The sequence below is a fragment of the Corvus cornix genome, chromosome 3, assembly GCF_000738735.6.
Source record: "Corvus cornix cornix isolate S_Up_H32 chromosome 3, ASM73873v5, whole genome shotgun sequence".
NCBI lineage: Eukaryota > Metazoa > Chordata > Aves > Passeriformes > Corvidae > Corvus > Corvus cornix.
In genome coordinates this window covers 97,038,582-97,060,024 of record NC_047056.1, presented here as the reverse complement: position 1 = coordinate 97,060,024, position 21,443 = coordinate 97,038,582, and the positions used below count along the sequence as shown (strand labels likewise).

The window sequence follows — 21,443 nt, the reverse complement described above, 5'->3', positions numbered from 1 at the left end:
TGAAATCGTGTGATCCTCGTGTATTGCAAGAGTAATTCCTAATTTTGTTGTCTAAAAGTAGACTCTATTCCTTTCCTTCTTCCTTAATGTAAGTCCCATTTTGTGTTTATAAAATAATACCATGAATTGTTTACCTTCAGTATCCAGTGTGGCCCTCACACCTTCATGTCTTCATCTTCAGGGCAGCACAGATCCTAATCCTCATGCAAGAATAATGTTTAAAATACACCTATGTAATGTTTTCCTCCCTTTTTGTAGTCAGTTTTCCTGCATTTAAAGAAATGGAGGAAAGAGTTCAAGATAAAGAGTCCTTGCTTACCTGTCCATATATTAGAGTATGAGTTAAACTTACGGCTAAGGTTTTTTTGAACCTGCATTTGTGATTCTGAACTACCAACTTTGTTTCCTTTATTTCTTGGATTTCCAGGGAGGAAACTTGCAGACTTCCTTCTGTTACATAAGGATTCCTTTTTATTCATGAAAATTTCTCTTCTTTATCTCCAAATGGTCCTTTAAATCCTTGCAGTTGCTTTCAGGTTCATAGACAGCATGGAAAAGAAGATTGAGTTGATTAAGAACTTGGCTGCATACATAGCTGGACATCTGTATAAGGAAAGATGTCATTTAATTTCTGCAAGTATTTATTAATTGCTTGTGAAGGCAAGGATGAATTGGCCCATATATGTGATTTTTTTTTTTTTTTTTATATGTTGGTAAGAAATAGCACAATATGCGTGTGCTGGCCTCAACCCTAAACTTTTGACTGCAAAGAAGAAAAATTTGATCATTTTATAGTACTTTACATTATAAAAGTTGAAATGAGTAAATATATGTCTGGAATGCTGGAGAAACTATTGTCTACTGCTGACAAAGATCCTCTGCCCTGAGACATGTTTTGAGTATGTGATGTTTTCCATCTCAAGAGCAGATTTTTGAAATACCTGATAAAATATACTCTCTTTTGGTACTGTCTTACTGTCAGTGTTAACATTTGCTTCCTTCCCCCTGGTCTGAGCTTTGAATGGCCAAGTCTGCTTACTAAAGAAACTTAGTTTAATTTTTGAAGTGACCTACACAAGCTATGAATATTCTTTTGTGCCTGGAATCTAGTATGTGTCAAAAAATAAAGAGTGAATTATATTATCCTGTGTCCAGTGTCCTATGCAGTGTTTTTTAATTTCTGTTAATGACCTGCAAGTTGTAGAAAGGCTTTCAGACAGTATTTGTTCTAAAGGAGGGATGGTGTTAGAGGAGTAGGTTTGGCCACAGTGTTACGTTATTCATTAACACATGAGCAATATATGATCTTACATGCTGGGAATTCCACGTTCTTTTTTTTAAAAAAATCTGTTTGTAATTTCTAGATTGTTAATCATAATGCTAAAGAAATTTGATATTCTTGGTGGAGTGGTAGTAATAAAAATTCAGCAAAATACATGCATGAACATTTATACAATATACAAATAGATTTAAGCAGTGTTGTGTGAACAGCATATTTTTCTGTTGATGTCAGTTAAAGTTTATGTAAACAGTTTGTATGTTTTAGTCTTTTTCATCTATCAAAGCATAATATTTCCACTGAGAAATCTACTATTAAATAGAATATTTATGTTGCATTAGGATCCAGTAGGATCCAGTGCAGTAATCTGCTTTTGTGAAATACAAAATGTTTCACAATGAAACATTTTGAAATATGAAAATTGTGTGAAAGATGACCAATACGTCTGCTGTTTGTGTAGCTGCTTGAAATTTGTGTGAATTTTATATCTGATTAAATGCAAATATTTTGGTTTCCCTCCTTCTCTTTAGATATTAAGCAGTTTCAGTAAGTGATTGGAAGTAAAAGTAATTTGCAGTGTCGGCAGCTTCGATTTCCCCCATGTTCACGTGAAATGGGGGGACAACTTGCTATACAACTTCAAAGACAAAGTTGATTACTTTGGACCTTCTTTTCATTAACTGTGGAGATGCAGACCTACCTACTCCACGACATGCAAGCCTGGTTTTGGAACTGAAACTTTTATATCTCACAGATTGTAGATTCGTTATCTAGTATCTACTATTATTTTAACAGGCATGTATGTGATAACATGGGCACCTGGGCCTTGATTTATTTATTTTTAAAAGCTACTATACATTTATGGAAAAGAGTCTTTTGACACCGTAATTGTTACTACAGCTAAAAGCTGGCATTTTGACATGGAAAAAGTCTTGTAAGACTGTTAATGAAGCTAAATGTGTGTGTGTGTGGCAGCTGCAACTCTGTGCAATGTGCCCATATTATCTTTCTACTCTTTCAACAATAATCTGAAACTGTTTTATAGAAAGCACAGTACTTACAATATTTTTGCATACATTACACTGCATACACCTTTTTAAAAATTACTGGTGGAAAATCAGCTCTAGCTTTTATTTGTTGGGGGTTTTTTACTTTTTTTTTTTCTTTTTTTTTTTTTCTTTCTTGAATCTTCGGATTTGGTAGTCTGCCTTGGAGCAATAGGCTATTGAACAGCTTTGTCTTCATTGTAACTGGTTTCATTTTAGTGTTACATTTAGAAACATTGCCAGCTTTGTTTCATTATTCTAGCTCTCTAGTTCCACAGCCTTGGAAGGGAAAGGACAATTAAAATTTACTTCGGGAAGATGGAGTCCACACCACAACTGTACCCAGATTGCCACAGCCAATGATACCACTGTCCGAGGGTGGGACACGCGAAGCATGAGGTAATGAGAGCTTGCAGTCATGTTCTCTTATCTCCTTTGGAGAGAGATTTTTGCATTGTTCCTAGCACTTTCTTTTTTTTAAAATGATAAGAAAAATGGCAAACCTTATAAAAAGAATAGAAAAGCTTGCATACCTCATATAGTTACAATTTAGCAAAGAATTTTCTCTGGTATTCCCCCTCAGCTTCAATTCTAACCTGTATATTGAGTTTTATTGAACTATATACTAGTCTCACAAGGATTTGTTCAATACATAGGGATTACCTGAATGAAGCTGTTTTGTAATTCAGCCTGAAAATGATTTAACAACAGTCCTGACTATGCTATGAACTGTCTTCATAGCATTTAAAGATGACTTTAATCTTTGAAGGCAATTCACAGGTCAAGTTTCCTCTTCGCTTCTGATTTTAACAAAGTGTTCTATACTAAAGATTGTAGCTTACTAGTTATAAGAAATCACTGAATCTATCAAAATCATAACCAAATAAAAGCTTTGAATATACCTAATAAGGCGTTTTCCCCCCTGCTTAGTTGTGATTTTGATAAGCAAAGGAGTGATGTTGTGCACATCTGTTGCCATGACTACTAAAGCCTCTGCAAGCTTTTTTAAAATACACTTTATCCCCTTAGCACATAGTAATTTATCACTAAACCGAGAAGACTGATGTCTTGTAATAACTTTCATTGCCTTAAAGGGCGATGACTTTAAATTTAGTTCAGTGGTTCCTGCCAGCTCAGAGTTGTAGCAATAAATCCCTTGTTTGCTAGTCTTGTGTGTTTTTGCCAAAAAGATTTATTTAATTAAGGAAAGCTAAAAATACAATAATTAAAAGTCACTTCCTATATGCTTATCATGAAGTTTGAAGGTCCTGTTCTTCGCCTTGTAAAGTGATACATAAAAATCTAACTTTATGTAGATGTGTATACTTAGATTTATAAAGACACTTTTAAATGAAGTGTACAAGAGTGGAAAGAGAGGACAAAGGAGAATGGGTTTTATTATTTTTGTAATGTTTTTGTAATCCTCCTGTTTCTAACACATAGCATGCAGATCTTGAAACTAAAGCCTGTTTTTTGAAGTGAAAATATTAAATATTGTAAACTCTGCTTCATGCTCTGTCTTATTAGAAAAAGCATCTCTATCTTGCATTAAAGGAATTCTCTGAGTAACTTCTATAGTCTGGGTATTATAGTCTGGATCCACAGTGAAAGGGGTACCTTGGTTAACAGAAACAAACCCCACAATTCTATTTACTTCAAGTGGGGCTCAGAGTAGATAGTCCTTAAACCAGTTTGATTACTAGGCCGTGCCAAAAGGCTGTTTGCAATATACTCAAAAAGTATGTGCAAGAGTAAGTCTCATCTTCCATTGCTCTGTAATATGTCTATATGTAAATATTTCATAATAATTAGTTAGGCTAGGAGTTTAAAATCAGGGCAATATAAACTCTGGCAGTATAAGAAGCATGAAATGATGGGGGAGGGAGGAATCAAGGGCAGAAAACTGGTCTACCAGCAAAGTGAAGAGAGATACTCGAAGAAGCTAGAATAGCTGCTCCTGCAGAGTGTGGTTATGATAGCTGCAAGATAGAGGGAGTATATTCTTTTGGACATAGCAAACAAAGAAGGGGAGAAGAAAAAAAAGATTGGTAGGAAGAGTCCTAGACTAGACTAAGAAGCAGTCTTAATCAGAGAAGAGCTTGTGAAGCAGAGGAGACAGACACTAGGCTGATTGGATTTAGAGTGAGAATTTTATCAGGAAAATTCAGACTCCAAGGCTAAACTCTAAATAATATGTAAGAAGAATAATATGAGGAGGCGGAGTCAATAGCTGGAGAAAATGTTCATGTGGTCTGGCATAAATCTTATGATGTAAGTGGGAAATTCAGTGTATGTATTATTGCTGTAGGTAGGGTGAAAAGTGAAGAAATATATATTCATATTTTGGGAGGAAAGGGATCAAATGGTCAGAATAATAGTTAAGTTGGGATAAAGGCTTTCATGGTGAGTAGTGTTGAATATACAGTGGACAGTGGTATTTTTAAGCCCTTACACACATCTCTCTATGAGCAATGCAAGAAAAAAGTGAAAGGTGCAATAAAGAAGGAAAGAAGTGTTTTACTGCAGCAAACATGCTTGAGACTTAAAATTTTTGCCATATACATATCTTAAGAAAATAAGTGGAAGTTTGAATTCCACTCCTACAATACCTGGTAGAAAGGCATGCCTGAATGATATCCTTAGCCTCCCAAACTCTGAGAAGAGTGTTGATGCTAGATACCTTAGTAATTTCACTGGTGACTGCCACAGCTGTCAGGATAGGGCTTGTTATAGGCCCGATACACTTTGTATCTCTCCTTATGGAGCTATTTCACTTTGTATTAGGAGTTAGGAATTAACAGCAAGAGACTATCTGATTGTGACAGAAGACCATAAAAATATGTAGTCTTCACAAGAAATAGGAAATTTTGGTCAGTATGTTTACTGCAGGGAAACATTTTTCATTTAAAGAAAAACAAAAAGCTCATGAAGTGTTGAAAAGTTCTAGTGAAGATTGTAGGAGATGGTCAAGTCTAAGCAGAACTTTAGATGATGTATTGGTGGCTTTGAGAAAACTGGTGACACAATAGTGGAAACAAGAAAAGCCCAGACAAACCCCAATTTTAAGAGGCAAGGTAGGGAAACAAACTGATGGCGCATGATGTTTTGAATAGACGTGCTAGGCTGTTAGCAGTACTGCAGATGTTTTCTGAAGTGGTCCAGATGGATGAGTATGCGTCTGGCTGAGGAGTTTAAGGGCCACAGGTAAATTAGTGATAAATGCAAGAGCTCAAGAAGGTAAATTCAATACGGAGCAGTAATAAAAAGCTGTTGTTGATATCTGTTGCAACCTTTGCATCTCAGCTTTTTCTGAGGGAGAAGTAGATTTCATATACAGGGAATTAGTATAACTGCTTAGGGGCAGAGAAGTTCTTATCTGAAACTAATGTGGTTTAGTAGCAGACATTTATAACAGTTTTTACAGAGTTGTACTAGAATCATCTGGAACTACTGTTTCCTTTTAACTCCAGATGATCCTAATGGAAACAAACATGGAAGGAGCAAAGCTTCAAGGCAAGCTGAGAAATCTGTACGAGTCACTATTGTTAGCAGCTGGAATGGGAGCTCTAGGTCTGTGGGTGCTAAGGGGATTATGCAAGTTTCCAGGGAAACAGATTCCTGTAGGTGGAGTGCTTTTTATAGACCACATAATTTTTTTAATGTTTTATAGGCAGATATATTGTATAGAAAATGCACATGGACAGCTGGTACGAGACCTGGACTTTAATCCCAATAAGCAGTACTACCTGGCTAGCTGTGGAGATGACTGCAAGGTGAAATTCTGGGACACAAGAAATGTCACTGAACCAGTGAAGACACTAGAGGAGCATTCCCACTGGTAGAACAAATTATCTGCATGCTGTTTTGCGGGTGGATGGTTTATATAATTTATTCAGCTAATTATTTTATCGTTTAGGAACAATGCAAACTGACTGTGTTTGTGCTATTGTACATAATAATTTTTTTGCACAGAGGAAAAATTTTAACATGCCAATGTTCCTTGTGTAATTGTAAATTAAGAGTTTAGACAACGTTAGTCTAATTGGCAAGAAACTGTTGTTAACGTTGTTGGGAGGTGGGGTAGACCTTTGAGACGCACAGCACAGAATTTGGCCCATGGGCCCCTGCTGGGACACAGGTGTGCCTTCCCAAATGGAGCCTGATGTACTGCACCTGATGTGCAGTAAAGCAGCTGCTATCCATCCTTCTGTTGTCAGATGGTTGAAATGTTCAGTAATGCAGCCCCATTTTTTTGATGCTCTTCACAGTCCTTAACTCAAAAATATGCAAGTGAGTAATTTTATTCTCTGAGATTTAGAGCCTGTATCTACTGCACTGGCCTGTGGCTGGAGTAAGGAGAGAATCTTGTCTGATGGCTGCAAATTTCAGTGCTTAAGAAAAGATGAATTATTTATATTTTATAAAATTTGGATTGGATTAATTCTTGCAAAATAAATCCAGACCCTAAAGCTATTCTAAGGGGAATGAAGATGGGAATTAACAAAAACATTATTTTTAATTTTTTTCTTCAGAATATTCAAAGAAAAAGAAGAAAACAAGAACAATAAGACATTTGGTATTAACTTAATACGTAAAATGTAAAACTTGAAGAGAAATAAAATCCTGCATTTGTTTTAGGATCTATTTTAAACTTCATTGTAAGAATGTTGTGAGATTTTTGCTTAACAGGCTATTTTTAATCCATATTTTGCTTTGGGGAAATTTTTATATTTAGGACTTAAGTCAACAATGAATTGGCATGTACCCTCAAGGAATGATACCACTGAATGGTGTGATTTATTTTATTTTTTTTTAAACTTACTTGTTGAATTTTTAAAGACACCTTATAGAAAACAGATTACATGGAAGCTTAAAAGCCAAATGAAGATGGCAAAAAATGTGTTTGGAATGAGGCATGTTACTTCTATGCATATTGAAAACATTGAAAAGATGAATTTTTAGTGCTGCCCTTAAAAAAAAATTGTTTAACAGTGATGTACTACCTACTATGAATAGTTTCTTGTTCTCTCTGCTTTAACGTTTTTAGGGTCTGGAATGTCAGATACAATCATTCTCATGATCAGCTGATCCTTACAGGAAGCAGTGATAGCAGAGTTATCCTGTCTAATATGGTATCAATTTCTTCTGAACCATTTGGGCATATGGTAGATGATGATGAACTCAGTGACCAAGAGGACCAGCATCAAGAAGAGAAGTATGAAGTTTCCTGAGTTTTATGCAGATGCTTATAATTTGTCTTTTCATTGTGATGGTTTACATGTTATTTTTTTTGCTGACTAGGATTTTTGTATACATGCCTTTGAGGTAAGTAGTTTGAATTCCCACTTTATTCAGACTTGGGTGGAATACACTCTTTAAATCTGATTGGCATGGTCACTCCATGTTCACTGGTAGGAAGGGAATGGTGATGCTGAGGATCACTTCTAAAGTCCACTGGATTGGTGAAAAGATTCACTTTAAGGGAGCTTGGGTTCAAGTCAAGCATGTAGAACAATCTGGGTTGAGAATTTGAAAATATGCTTTTGTATTTTCTGTGTATGTGTTGTAACCCTTAGGAAGTGTTACCAGTCTAATGATGAGCTTCTGCACAGGCAGAAGAAAGGAAGTATAAACACTTTTTTTTTTTTTTTTTTTTCTCTTAATATCTCTGACTGCTCTGGAACCCAGTAACTCATCAGACCTAGTTCAAGCGAACCAGAAGTTTGGTTTCAACACTCTTGGTAGAGAATAGTGCATGCTATTGGCAAACATTTGTAAACCCGTCCATTTGGTTTGTGTGGAATCACATATTTTCCTTGTGAATTTTGAAGGGATGGGGTTTTAGTGAAGAATTAACTGAAATGCTAAAATAATAATTTTTATATTCAATTTTTATGTGCTTTCATCTTTTTTATTGTGCAGTATATTATGCTTGTTTCCCTTTTTACATGTCTTTACCAGTGTATATATGTGTATATAGGGAGTTCTGTAGATTGAGGTTGGGCTGAGGCTTTCTAATTTTGTGACTAGCTTTCAAGGTGATCTTCAGCAAACTCTTCCTTTACAAAGTGAACCACAGAATTACAGAATGAATTAGGTTGGAAAAGACCTCTGAGATCAGAGTCCAACCTATGACTGAACATTACCATGTCGACTAGACCATGGCGATGACTGCCACATCCAGTCTTTCCTTGAACACCCCCAGGGGTGGTGATTCCATCACTTTTCTGGGCAGCCCATTCCAATTTCTAATCACCCTTTCTGTGAAGAGATCTGTCCAACCTAAACCTACCCTGGCATAGCTTGAGGCTGTGTCATCTCCTGTCACTTGTTGCATGGGAGAAGAGACCAATCCCCAGCTGGCTACAATATCCTGTTAGGCAGTTGCAGAGAGCAGTAGGGTCACCCATGAGCCTCCTCTTCTCCAGACTAAACAACCCCAGCTCCCTCAACCACTCCTTATGTGACTTACTCACTAGACCTTTCGCCAGCTCCATTGCCCTTCTCTGGACAGCTCTGCAAAGCTGTCTGCAATGATATAGGCAGATTAATTCCTGAATGAGCTTTTAAAATGAAGAATAGTCGGATGTGATAAGGAACAAGGAAATTACAAAAAACATCCCCTAGTTGCTCAGCTGTGCTGGCTAGATGTTTCAGCTAAAATTTTAAATACAGTTTAGGTTACTTCTCTAATTGCATTTTTAAGGTTGCTCTTGAACCTTATTTTATTATTAAAGATGTAGTTTTGCTCCATATAATTTTGGTGTTTTGGCTTCATTTAAAGGACCTGGGAACTATTCTTTTTTTAATATTAAATAAGAAAGTTATTCCATATATAGAAATGGCTAATTTTAAATGTATAGGATTTCTTGAAAAGATTTTCTCTACATGTTTTAAGTGCCTGAAAAATCAAGGAGTATCAAATTAAGTACCTAAAAATTTGCTCACATCAACAGTATGTACCTACTTTCTAGAATGTAACTGAGTTACAGTGTTTTAAATATAGAATCAGAAAATGGTTTGTGTTGGAAGGGGTCTTAAAGATCACCTAGTTTCAACCCCCCTGCCACAGTCAGGGACATCTGCTTCCTTATCTTTGGCTGGAGATTGCAATTTATTCTGTTCAGGATGGAAGATAAATAGCATTAGTGGAAATGAGAAAGAGACCACATTTGTTTTTTATATGGTGGGAATGCATTAAAAATAACACAAGTAAATAACATTCTGACAGACACTGTGTAGTAGGTTATCTGGAATTCTGAATTTCTGTGGATTGTAGACTGTGTAGGTTGCCTCACTGAAACACAAGTCATTATAGAATGGGAATTTTTGAATCCAAGGTCATCCAATGCAATACAACAAATATAATGCATCTTTTCCTATGGCTATGGGTTGGATGTAACCCCCATCGTGAATGACTTGTATAGCAGTGATGTAGAGCCCTTGCCTGTTCCCAGAGGCTACAAGAGTATCAATTCTGCATTTGCATTTTAAATATGTGCTTTTCAGCTACTCATCTGTTTTCTGTAAAACCTGGGAAAGCACATCAGCTTTTGTAACCTCTGCTTGGTACTGTGAAAGTCTTGTTTTAGGCTCCCCCTTCCGCCCTCTTGTTACAAGTTGAGTCCAAAGGATGTTTGCAAGCTGCTCACCAGCCTTGAACTGTTGCCAAATCAATGTCTCTTTAGTTCTGAGTGCACAAATGAAGAGGGCATAACAGCTGTTGGGAATACTTATTGTTAGTCAACCACTAGTACCAAATATTTTGACTATGATGCCCTCCTGGAGACCTCTATGAAGAGTCTGTTGCACCATTCCATGGGTACTGTCTCTTTTATAAAATACAGGTTTTCACTGTATGGCTTTATGCAGCAGGGGTGTGGGGTTTTTTGTTTTTTTTTTTTTTTTTTTTTTTTTTTTTGCTTGGGTATGTTCTAGACTTTCAAGAAGGTGTTATATTCTCACAAGGTTCATTTTTATCCTGTTTTGGAGGACATCTGATTTGTTATTAAACAGCACACAAATACTAATAAAGAGAATGTCTGTTTCAGGTGTATCTTGAAATACACCAGGAAGAGCATGTATTTGGACAACTAGAGTATCTGGCCAGTCACCTTCAGACTGAGTGCCATACCTCTCTCAGAAAGTTGAAATATCAATTGTAAAGAAAGGAAAAGACTCTTTCTGCATTTTATTTGTCCTGAATACAATAACTTGTAAAAATACTCCTTTGATTAAATATAAAAATGATGAGTATGTGCCAGTTATATCTTTAAAGGTTTGTTGTTTGTTCTACTTAGTAAAGTCCCCATATTTTGAAAACATTGACTTCTAATACTGTTCTACACAGTTAAGACTCCTTCCTGAAATCTTTAAGTCTTGTTAATTTTTAATATCTTTCAGAGTAAATTTCCTAATTTTTACTGTATTTCTTGGTTGGGCACAAACCAAAAATAGTATGTCAGTTTAACCCTTCCTTGTTCAACCATGTAGAACTATGCATGAGTCTACCCACTCAATTATTCTTGCCAGATTTGCTGCAGTAGTTGTCTAGTTTTTAAGGTTCCCAACTGAAAATAAGTATTTGGAGATAATTTTTTTCAAAAGAAAAGAATTCAACTTCATTGCATAATGAATAGACAAACTAAAAACTGCTGTATTCCATTCTTACTAAGAATTTCTTGTTAGTGGTTTCTTCTTTCAGTGTTTGTCTATATATGTGTTGACATCTTGGGCCTATGCTGCCATCTTAGAGACCAGAACATGCTTGCGTAAGCAATGTTCTAGGACTGTTGCATGAGGATCTGTCTCTTGTTGAAATCAAGTGACTGCCAGTTCCTCTTAATTGCTGGTTTAGATCAGAGCAACTAGTTTGCTGTCTTTTCCCTACTTTTTAACTGCTGCTGTTGTTTCTCCCATCCATTATAAAAATGGAAGAGCAGGCAGCTTCCCTGTATCATGTTAGAGGTCTCCCTAGCCTGTGTCATATATCTCATAGTAGTCAGGAGGAAAAAGTATAGCAATAGGAAAAGGAGATGTATTTCCCCTGGGTATATGCTCCTATCCCCTGACTATTCACAGTTCAGGGACATTTACTGCCTTCTGAATAATCTTTGGAGACTTCTGATTCTTCCATGTAGGGTTTTCCTTTGTTATCAGCCATATTCTTGAGTTTATCTGTTCTCACTAACTGTGTTTTTGTTTGTTCCAAAACTTGCCAGATGTGCATGCACAGCTTTTGTGAAACGTGTCTAGGAGAAACACGCCAACTGTGTTTGTTTTCTTGCACTGAATTAAGAAAGGCTTCAGTGCTTTCTGCATGGGAAGCTGTAACGATCCGGTTTAAACCCAGAAAAGCAAAGCAAGCTAAGTCTCTATACATAAACTGGAAAGAACTTAGAAGGTTCAAAATATTCCCAGAAACGAGATTAAAACCAAACGAGGTTAGATGTTGATGCCAAAAAATGGATGTATTTTATTTAATGGTAAAAGAGGCAAAGAGAAGGAAAGAGAAGAGTAGAGGAAAGTTAGAAAAAGCCAAGGTTACTTAAAAAGAAAAGCATAGGATAGGTCACCACCACACTGTGCTACCTTTAGTGCTGCCGAGATGGGGTGGGGGGAGCGAAGCAGTTTGAAGCGTCTGATCTGCCTCCTCTGCTCTTGGGAGCAGTTTGGCTGGAAAGCAGCCGCCCGCAGCTGAGCCTTGGCCCACTCACAGTGCTCTCCCCACGGGACACTGGAGCAGGGCAGGGGTTCCACAGCTCACTCGTGATTCTGGTCCAGGGGTGCAGGTTCGGGGGGGTCTCCTCAGGAGGCCTCAGAAAGTCTCGCAGCAGGCGATGGTGGTGGTGGGGGGGAAAGGCAAAGGTCAGGGACTCTGCCCCTCACTTTTCCATTCAACTTGCACCAGTTCCACCTTCCTTTTTATGGGTCTCAAGGTGGGCTACCCACGGTCCAAATTGCCTGTATAGCGATAAGCAGACAGAATGATGAGGCATTTTCTGGAGTTTTTCAGGTTTAGAGCAGTCATAATGAAAAAGCACTTTTGAAGCCTTTCAGGTGTTGAGCAGTCATAATGACAAAGCACTCTTTGGAGCCTTTCTCTTATTATTAGGCTCTTACAGAAGCCCAAAGCCACTATTGAAAATAGGTAGTCTAAGAAGAGGATGGAGCTGTTCACAGAGAAGAGGTGTAGGCATGTGGCCATATAGCTATGTTGTATTCTGGTCAAGTTCTCAGTCTGGGTTATTTAATGGACAGTTCAAACGTGGAAAAAAAAACCATCTGAGAAATGGTGAATGAAATGCTCTGCTACTTCTGTTTCAAGCACCTTGATCCAGAGGTAGAAAAAAGTGTAGAAAATAAAGGAAAATAGAACAGATGAGGGTGAGTACTTGGGGTTCATTTAGGTTTCATCCCCAGAACAAAGCTAATGTGCATGGATAAGAACATGAGAAGTGCTTTTCAATGCCTAAGTTTGAACAAAACTTTTAAAACATGGGATAATTCCACATCTGTGGATGCAATCACTTGTCAGGCTTCTTGACCTCTTTCTTTAGTGGCTTTGCACCCTGTTGTTGCAAGAACATTCTCCCTGCAACACTGAACTTGCCTGAATACTAAATCTCCTGAAGGTGACTGTCAGCTCCCTGTAAGGTATTAGGAGAGCAATGGGAACTGTCTTCCTCCTAAGGGAGATGGTGACTGTCTTATATCCTTTCTTTAGTCTTTGGTTATCCAAAATCCTGATGTTAGTGAGTGACTCTAGATGTTACTGTATTAAATTATTCTGGTAGTCATTTTAATTCTACATTTCTCTTTCTAACAATAAAAGAAAGCTACTAGCTTCTTACAGTTTAGTGTGGCCATCTTTACTTGCCAATCAGGATTCCTTTTCTTCTGTCATTCCAATTCATATTGTTTGCCTTATAGGTTTAAATTTTGGACTGCGTAGGTTTCTGTTTGGTATGCTGGTGATACACAGCATGAGAAGACTATTTGCTATCATAGGAGTACCAGCAGCAAGATACATGCTGCATCTACAGCAATGTTTTCATTCTTCATGACTTCTGTGGCCAGAACTTTGTGACAAGGCTCAACTGATAATGAAAGACTTGTTCTTTAAGAGAAAGAGCCTATTCTGTATCCATAACAATTGAATGATTTATATAGTCAATAACATTTTGAGCTTATACATTGGTCCTGGAAAGGAAGCCATCCTTGAACTTTAATTTTGTAGTGTAAGCTCCCAGCTCCCTTAGCTTTCTTTGGGGTTTGTGGGCTTAAGATGTTGGCTGTTTTCACTCACTGGTAGAACTTGTTCCTAAGGTAAGTATGCTGCCTTCTCCCTTATGCTACATTTCTTGGTGATATCTTCAAAGATTATCATTATCTTTGTTTTCCTTTGAAGATTGTACCAGAAATTCCTATTCGAAAATACTGGTTTAGTGTTTTTCCTGAATGCTTAGTTTCCATCTTTTTTGTCATAGATGTTAGCCATAATGTCCTTTGATACAAACAGATGATCTAACACAAGCACTTCTCAACATTTTATATTTAAAGCTGAGAGATGTGATTAGTCCTTCCAGTAGAGAGAATCTCACTTGAGATTGTGAAGTTTTTAATGAGCTGTTTCCATGTAGAAACATCTTCAGCCATCAGAATGGACCAGAAAGAAAATGGTGGCTGCCCTCTCTGTAGAAAGACACTTTCTTCAAAATTCTGTCTAAAGAAGTTGGTGGTTTCTACTTTTTGTAGTAGAAATGTTGTTTAGAGTTTTTTGAATAATAAATCATGTGTTTCACAATATTACATATGAACTGTACAATCTAACATAACACCTTTGTATATGCCTCTGTGACTTCAGAGGAGAGATTTGTCAGCACTGATATTTTGAAAAGTATTTGCCAAACATGCTGAGGCAGGCTTTCAGGATATTTTCACATAGCTGTCACTAGTGTTAATTTTGATGCTATTTTGCTTTTGGTATTAATGTCCTGGAGAAACCTAGGAGTCATAGAATTATGGTATGGAATCAACCAAGAGACCTAATTAATTAAAACAAGTTTAATAGTTTCTGTTTTGGGCAATGCCAGGATTCTGGACTTCACTTTTTGGATGTGTAAGAAGCTGGGCAAAATGTAGTACAGCAGAACTTTTCAGTTCCAGGACTATTTTCTTTAAAAGCTTCTGGTTTTCTTGTACTATTTCTTTCTTTAACCCTCATCAGCAAGTATACCTTCCTTAATTTATTTTTCATATTAGGACATCTATGAAACCTGTTATGTAAAAGTATGCCTTTCTTGGTTTCCTGTAGAAGCAGTTCAGAAAGCTCTTTTTTGAATAAAAAATAGTATGTTTGGAATAGTATGAATGGCCAATTATTACGTATAAAAATTGTGTTCAAGAATAAACATACTTGAATTCAGGCTTTTTTAAGAGAGTGAAAAAGCAAATAGTATGTTGTCTAATATTACCAGAAACAATTTTCTCTTGAAGTCAAAAGGAAAGTGCATCCATGGGCTATTCCAGAATCCAGTGCTATGGTTTTCAGGATTCATTTTTGGATGCTGCAGTACATGTTGCTGCTTTATTGATTCACTTCTATTTCATAGTGATTTTTAGATTAAAGAGGGTTTAATTTTGACTGTGATAAGGAATTAATTATTTTTGCTGACTGAAAACCATATTTTATTGAACACTGTGGTGACAAAACAGAATTGCAAGCACTGCAAACTTAAGTGGTTGTTAGCATGAGAAGTAATTGGAAATAACAGCTTTCTACATGAAAACAATTATCCAAGGCTGAACAGGCTTCTTTCTCAAATCTGTAACACAATTAACCTCAGTTATCTAGTAAAATAAAAGGTTCTCTCCTTTCTTAGAAGCTGGTTGGGGTCGTGTTATTTGAATAAGACTACAGAGAAAACACAGTCCATTTTCAGCTCAGTGTGGCACAGGTCTGAAATTTATGCATGATGTTGGTAGAAACGTCACATTTCATACTGTGAATTCTTGGTGGCAAAGGAATGTGATGCATTGTCAGTTGATGCAGTGCAAGAACATGTATAAGAAAAGGTATTTTAGTCTGGTCAGAATAAAATCTTCAAAATAGATAGGAAAGCAAGAAACTAAAGAAGCAAGGGTCAAGAAGATCTGAGGTGAGGAAGAAAAGAGCTTACTAAGCTTGCTAGGCATAACAAGTGATTATCAAGTATGCTATCAAATACAGTCACAGAATCACAGAATAAGCTGAGTTGGAAGGGACCCACAAGGATCATGGAGTCCAACTGCTGGGCTTGCACAGCACCATCTCTCTATTATGGGATCAATAGGCCAAGGCATCTGTGGTACACTGAACTAGCTATATAGCATAGCTATTCATGCTATACGTAGCTGTTTTGTACACATATGTGCATGCTATATATATAGCTATACATGGCTATTTTTATATACATAACCTGCAGCTTTTATATAAAAAGAGGCATCTCTGTGTTCTGGCAACAACATGAATTATGCATACTAATGTACTGTAGAAGAAAGTTTACTTCATATCCAGCTCTGTACAGCTATTCTTCTTGTTAATCTGAGATGGTTCTTTAATAAATAAATATGTGTAAAAGATGTGTAAAATTTCATTGGGACTACATAACTCATTGTGTGACTCAGGAACAGAACAATCCTAAGTACCCTAGATTGATATAGATTCAAAAACAGTGTCCTCAGCCTATTCTTGGATTACCAAAAAAAGCAAACATGTAGCCAAAACGCAGAGAAATCTGAGGTGTTTTCTTGGAAATCTCTTAGCATCGGGTAAGGTAGTCTGCCTCTAAGAGATTACTGTTGTGAGGCAAAAAAACTCATCACAAACACCTCTGCTCCTTATGTTGAATTTTTTTTAATGTTTTAGAACAGTCTTTCACATACATGAAATGAATTCTGCTTTTTATTCCACTAGCAGAATCCTTCTGGGCCCATTACCCATTGCATAATTTAAAGGCTAATCTGTTTTCATTCATCATGTTTGTAAAGGGTGCTCACGGACAGTTTCGTTTGGGTCTTCTGTATTGTTCCTGAGACACGTCATTTTGAGATGATTTTTTTTCCATCCTGATTGTCTTGTATAGTATCTAGCTCTTTTATACCAAGTGATCACCTCCATAAGGATTTTCTCTGATTCTCAATAACTGTTTCAAGGCTGTGTCGTTCGCCTGAAGAACCAAGTGGAATAGCATGCTTTCTTTTTCTAGGAAGGCACAAAATTTACTTTCATACCTAAGAGGAAATTCAGTGTATAGATAATAATAAAACACAGTTAAAACTGTAGTAATAAATGGGAATGCCAAACAGAAATTCATCTACAGGCTTGTTTCCTGAACACTCATTCCCCTGACTCCTGTAAATTAAATTAGATGAGCTGTGTTATTTAAATGAAACACTGAAACAGCTCTGAGCATACAGAAAATAGTGTAATCTAGAAGCTTATTTGTCCCTGTTTATCCAACCTTCGGTTAACTGAGACTCGTGGTTAACTGGAAGTCAGTCATGTCCCCTGACAGCCGTGTGCACTGTGCATTACTCCCCTGCCTATCCAGAGAGACATCTCAAACCTTCAGAATAATGGAGTTGTGGATAAGTGGGTGAGCACTGCATGAAGCACATTGCTGTCTGGGGACATGACCAACTTTCACTTAACCAGGCATGTCATTCAGCAGGAAGTTAGACAAACATGTTACAGGAGATGAAGTACCTGTATGTGTGTGTTAGCTCTCTGCTGTTAGATGGTTTGTATCAAAGTTCATATTCAGGAGAACTGAAAAACAAGCTTGTTCTTTGCAGTTAACCAGTGGCTGGGTGTTGGTTGTGCTGTGCCCTTTTTTTGGTTAGTTAACCTGTAATGTAGCACAAATAAATGGTAAAAATCCTGGAAAATACATATCTGAAGCTATTCTGCAGTATGAGTCTGCTTTTGGTTTCTTCATTAAACTCAATTTAATTTTAATTGCAGTGTTAGATTCACAGCTGGCTCAGCTGGCTAGGTGGGGCAGCAATACCCTGCAAGATACCCTACTTTGCTTCCATCCAGGCTTTGTGATTGCAGAGCGGCATGCTTTCAGAGAGCAGCAGGAAAGGGCAAAGACAGCCAATAACAACACTTCATTTCTGTAGTAGCAGCATCTGTTTAAATGATTGAGTGGCATTCACAAGGCTCTTTGGCTTTGCTTTCTGTGAGGAGGGTTGCAGCTGTAGTACAAGGCTGTTTCTAGGAGGCGGACGGAAGCCTTTGAAGGGCGGACTGATTCTTGTCAGACAGAGATGATTCTCTGTGGCTGAAGGAGCACTAAGGTCATCCTCTGAAAACTCCCCTACCCTGTAGCTACAAAATAATGTGCTGTACTGGCATTCTGAGAGGAGAGACTGTCTTTAGGAATTCAGGGAAGAAGGGCTGTGCTCAGTTAACAGAGTACAACCAATGACTCTTGAGTGGTTTGGACTTCAGAGAATGCCTGCATCTCTTGAATATTTGCAATGCAGAAGGGAACCTGTGTCTCTCCTGTAATGTAGGTGACCAGGAGCTCGGGTATTGCAGTGAGAGGTGGGGGTATGCAATAGATGAGAATCTGGTACTGATACAACTCTAGCAATGGGAGATAAAAATCGCAGTGTTCAGAGGGGCACCATCCCCCTTCCATAACTCTAGAGAGAATGAGTCCAGAATGGCAGCACAGGAGAGACTGATGTTAGGGACTGCCACTTCTTACCCGTCTACGTATCTCTAACACTGTATATTATTTTAAGAATTCATTGAACAGTGAAGGGGGAGAGGAAGGGATGTAGCATGATGAGAGAAAAGATGTTGGTAAAAAGTTGTACATTTAGATCATGCCATGTAGTTTACCTAGCTTTAGAGAGTGAGAGAGATGCTTAGTGTAGGTTCTGAGAGACAGAAAATGCACTGAAGTGTAGAGTAAGAGTTACTTTGTCCCTGTAAGTGGGGTCTTTTGCACTGACTTGACTCTACTGTCATCTAAAACATAAGTACATGCAAACATAAGGTATCAAATATTTCCTTAGAACCTACTACTGCATTCTTATACTTTAAATGGGATTTTATGTATCTAGATGTTAGTGACACTTAATACTGTCTTTAAAATTGAGTGTGTTCACAAATCCTTACCCTTTTTTTTGGTGTTTTTTTTCAATTTTAGGATTAAAGAGCCCCTTCAGGACAGTGTAATAGCTACCTATGAAGAACATGAAGATAGCGTATATGCAGTTGAATGGTCCTCAGCAGACCCGTGGCTATTTGCCTCTTTAAGTTATGATGGGAGACTGGTTATTAACAGGGTTCCCAGAGCCCTTAAATATCATATACTGTTATAATTTGTTTATATACTGTTATTATTTGTTTATTGGATTACGTTAGAGTTGTTATCTTGATGTACACAACCGGTAGGTATTGTTACGGGGTTTTTTTCAGGATCTATTTTTTTTAAGTATAAATGTTAAAATTTTGTTAAGAACATCTGTACTGATGTAGACTTGTATTTTGTCTTTAGTATTTGAGAAACTATGATGCATTTTCTGAAGGCTGTGCTACCTAGATGGTTTGGTTTTTTTTAGAGGCTAATCACTTTGTGAGCTTTAAAGTTTTTGGAGATAGTGGGTACTTTGCATACTATTGCTTTATTACATCAGCTTTATGCAAATATAATGAATTACAGAAATGTTATGCTGATACAAAACTGGAACAATATAGGGTGCATGTAGCAGAAGTGATCTACTTGTTTTCAAGAATAATATTTTATATTTCTTGCATAAGCAGCTTTCTACTCTTAGCTAGGACCACATTCCGCTAACTGTTCTGGCCACAAATACAGTTGGGAGTGATCTTAAAAGGCTTTCTTAATACTGTCTAACATTTTAAACACTTTTTCTCAAGTTTTTGCATGTCTTCAGAAGAAATGTTTTTTGTGAAAGTGAAAACTTCAAAATATGTTTTTCATTTGAGCCTTATGGTAGAATCAACAAAGTAACATCCCGCAATTTTTGAACTAAATGCAGTTCTCAGCTATGTATTGTTACTGGAAACTATATTAGTCTTTACCAAAATCTCTGATATACTCATGTAATGTGTTATCCCATATTTATAGGTTAAGTTGTGCTGTGAGGGACTCTGGAGCTATACCACTGTTAACCTGAAAAATCTCTTTAATATTTGTCTACTTAGGCTTTCTTATCCTTCTGGCTCTGTGCCAATCTGCAGTATGCTGGCACGATGTAAAAGGCTTGCAACTAAGCACAAAATATCCTTTGCTATATCCTACTTTTTGCAATAGGTGACCTAGACATTGGTTACTGTGTTGTTTCAAATGCTGAGAACAGGCAGATGCTGTGCTGTAGGAGAATGCACAGGAAATTTCAAACATAGGTGGAAGGCATGGTGAAACATTCCTGTACATACTGACATCCTATCTTCCCCTGGCATAGCTTGCACTAAGATGAAGATTTGCTGCTTGCTCTTTGAAAACCCAGGCTCACTGCAGCATTAATTATTCCCTGCTCCCTTTTCAACACTATTATTTCTCTTTTACTTCAGAACTTGGGTACATGTGATGGTGTTGGTTGTGGTAGCATTGTGTAGAGCACTCTGAAGAAATGGCAATGAAGATGGGATGGAAAGATCAATACCAACCTCTTCCAGTGATGCCTTGTGTTGCTATGGCAACTGTTGGTGTTAGTGTTGAGGGACAGCCTGCTGCTCACCTCTGTTTGTCCTTACCCGCTCTTGGATCGAAACATGTCCAAATGTGATTTGTTGTGTACACACAGCTGCTTCGGTGAGATCACATTTGGAGAGCATGACTGACTGCTGTAGGCCAAAATATCCAGAAAAGATGACAGCTGAATTCCATCTATGGCTTTCTTAAAGAGCTTATTTGGAAAAATTCATAGGAGTGAAGTAATCCAATTAAATCATCCCTACTATTGTTTGTATTTGTGTTAATGATGTTGCCTGTCTGCTCCAGAATGAATGCTTAGTTGGAAATTCTAATTACCTGATTTTCTGCATTTATATTTTAAATTTGTGCTATTTCAATTTGTTTCAATCTGTAATTAGGCATGAGCTATTCACCTGTATATTGTAAGAAAAACTACATTTTCAAGTCAGTAGTGCTTCAGTTGTCTGAACGTCAAAATCCTTGGCTGGGCTGCTGCTTTATATGTGGAGCTTTTCATCTTCAGACACAAAATCTTGTTGGGTATCATGTCTGTCCCACCTGTGCACCACAATCCCCACCCACCCCTCTGGAAAAAAAATGAAAAACCTCTGCAGTATATCTTTGGTATACTCCTTAAAACTTTCTTCACATTAGCAACAAACGTCTAATGAAACTTTGGCAGTGTATCTGGCTGGCAGTGTGAAGGTGATGGGGAAATTGCATAACTGTGTGTGGGACTTGACTTGATTTTTAACATGTAATAAATGCAGGATAGATTTCAGACTAATTTTTATGTGGCTGTATTTCCTTTAATATTTTAAGCTTATATGAGCTGGAAAGCTCTGTAAACAAGTAGTATCAAGAAATGTTTTCTTTTGTTTTAGTCTTGTTAAATGCATGTATCACTCAATAGGAAAGAAGAGAGTGGATTGGTACTGGAAAGGAAGGGATTTGCAGGTCAAATTTGAATGAAAATGCATTACAGTAGAATCAGGAGAGCACAAAGGGTCAAATTTTAATCATTTTTGGCTGGCTGTAAAGTGGGATCTGGGCTACATGTACAGCACTGGCAGCAATGTGGAAATGACCTTCTGAAAGGGAAGGCATTTGAAAAGAATTCCTCCCAGGCTGTTGGAGCAAGCAAGCTGCTGTAGGATGAAAGGAAGGGTTCTAAGATGGTTAAATAACTGATTAAAAGGAAATAGGAAGGAAGAATAAAGTGTCACATTTAGTAGCAAAAAAATAAATTACCAGTGAAGTCCACAAGGATCTGTGCTTAGGCATGTGCTTCACAGTATACTCGTGACCTTTTGGAAAAAGGGCTGCAGAAAAATATGGCAAAGTTTGCAGAGAGTGTTCAGAGTAGTAAAGATGACCGAAGAATTATGAAAGGGC

At 37.3% G+C, this 21,443-nt stretch overlaps 1 protein-coding gene across 1 annotated transcript in view; it reads left to right on the top strand.

Annotated features, from left to right (window-relative positions):
• The window catches only part of EIPR1 (EARP complex and GARP complex interacting protein 1), a 76,207-nt gene extending 55,297 nt beyond the window's left edge, over positions 1-20,910 (top strand). The window contains exons 6-9 of the mRNA XM_039569437.1: positions 2,588-2,724; positions 5,996-6,163; positions 7,373-7,540; positions 18,534-20,910. Of these exons, the coding sequence (XP_039425371.1) occupies positions 2,588-2,724; positions 5,996-6,163; positions 7,373-7,540; positions 18,534-18,708 (648 nt within the window). The 3' untranslated portion in view covers positions 18,709-20,910. The remainder of the gene's footprint in view (positions 1-2,587; positions 2,725-5,995; positions 6,164-7,372; positions 7,541-18,533) is intronic.
• Positions 20,911-21,443: the final 533 nt, after the last annotated feature.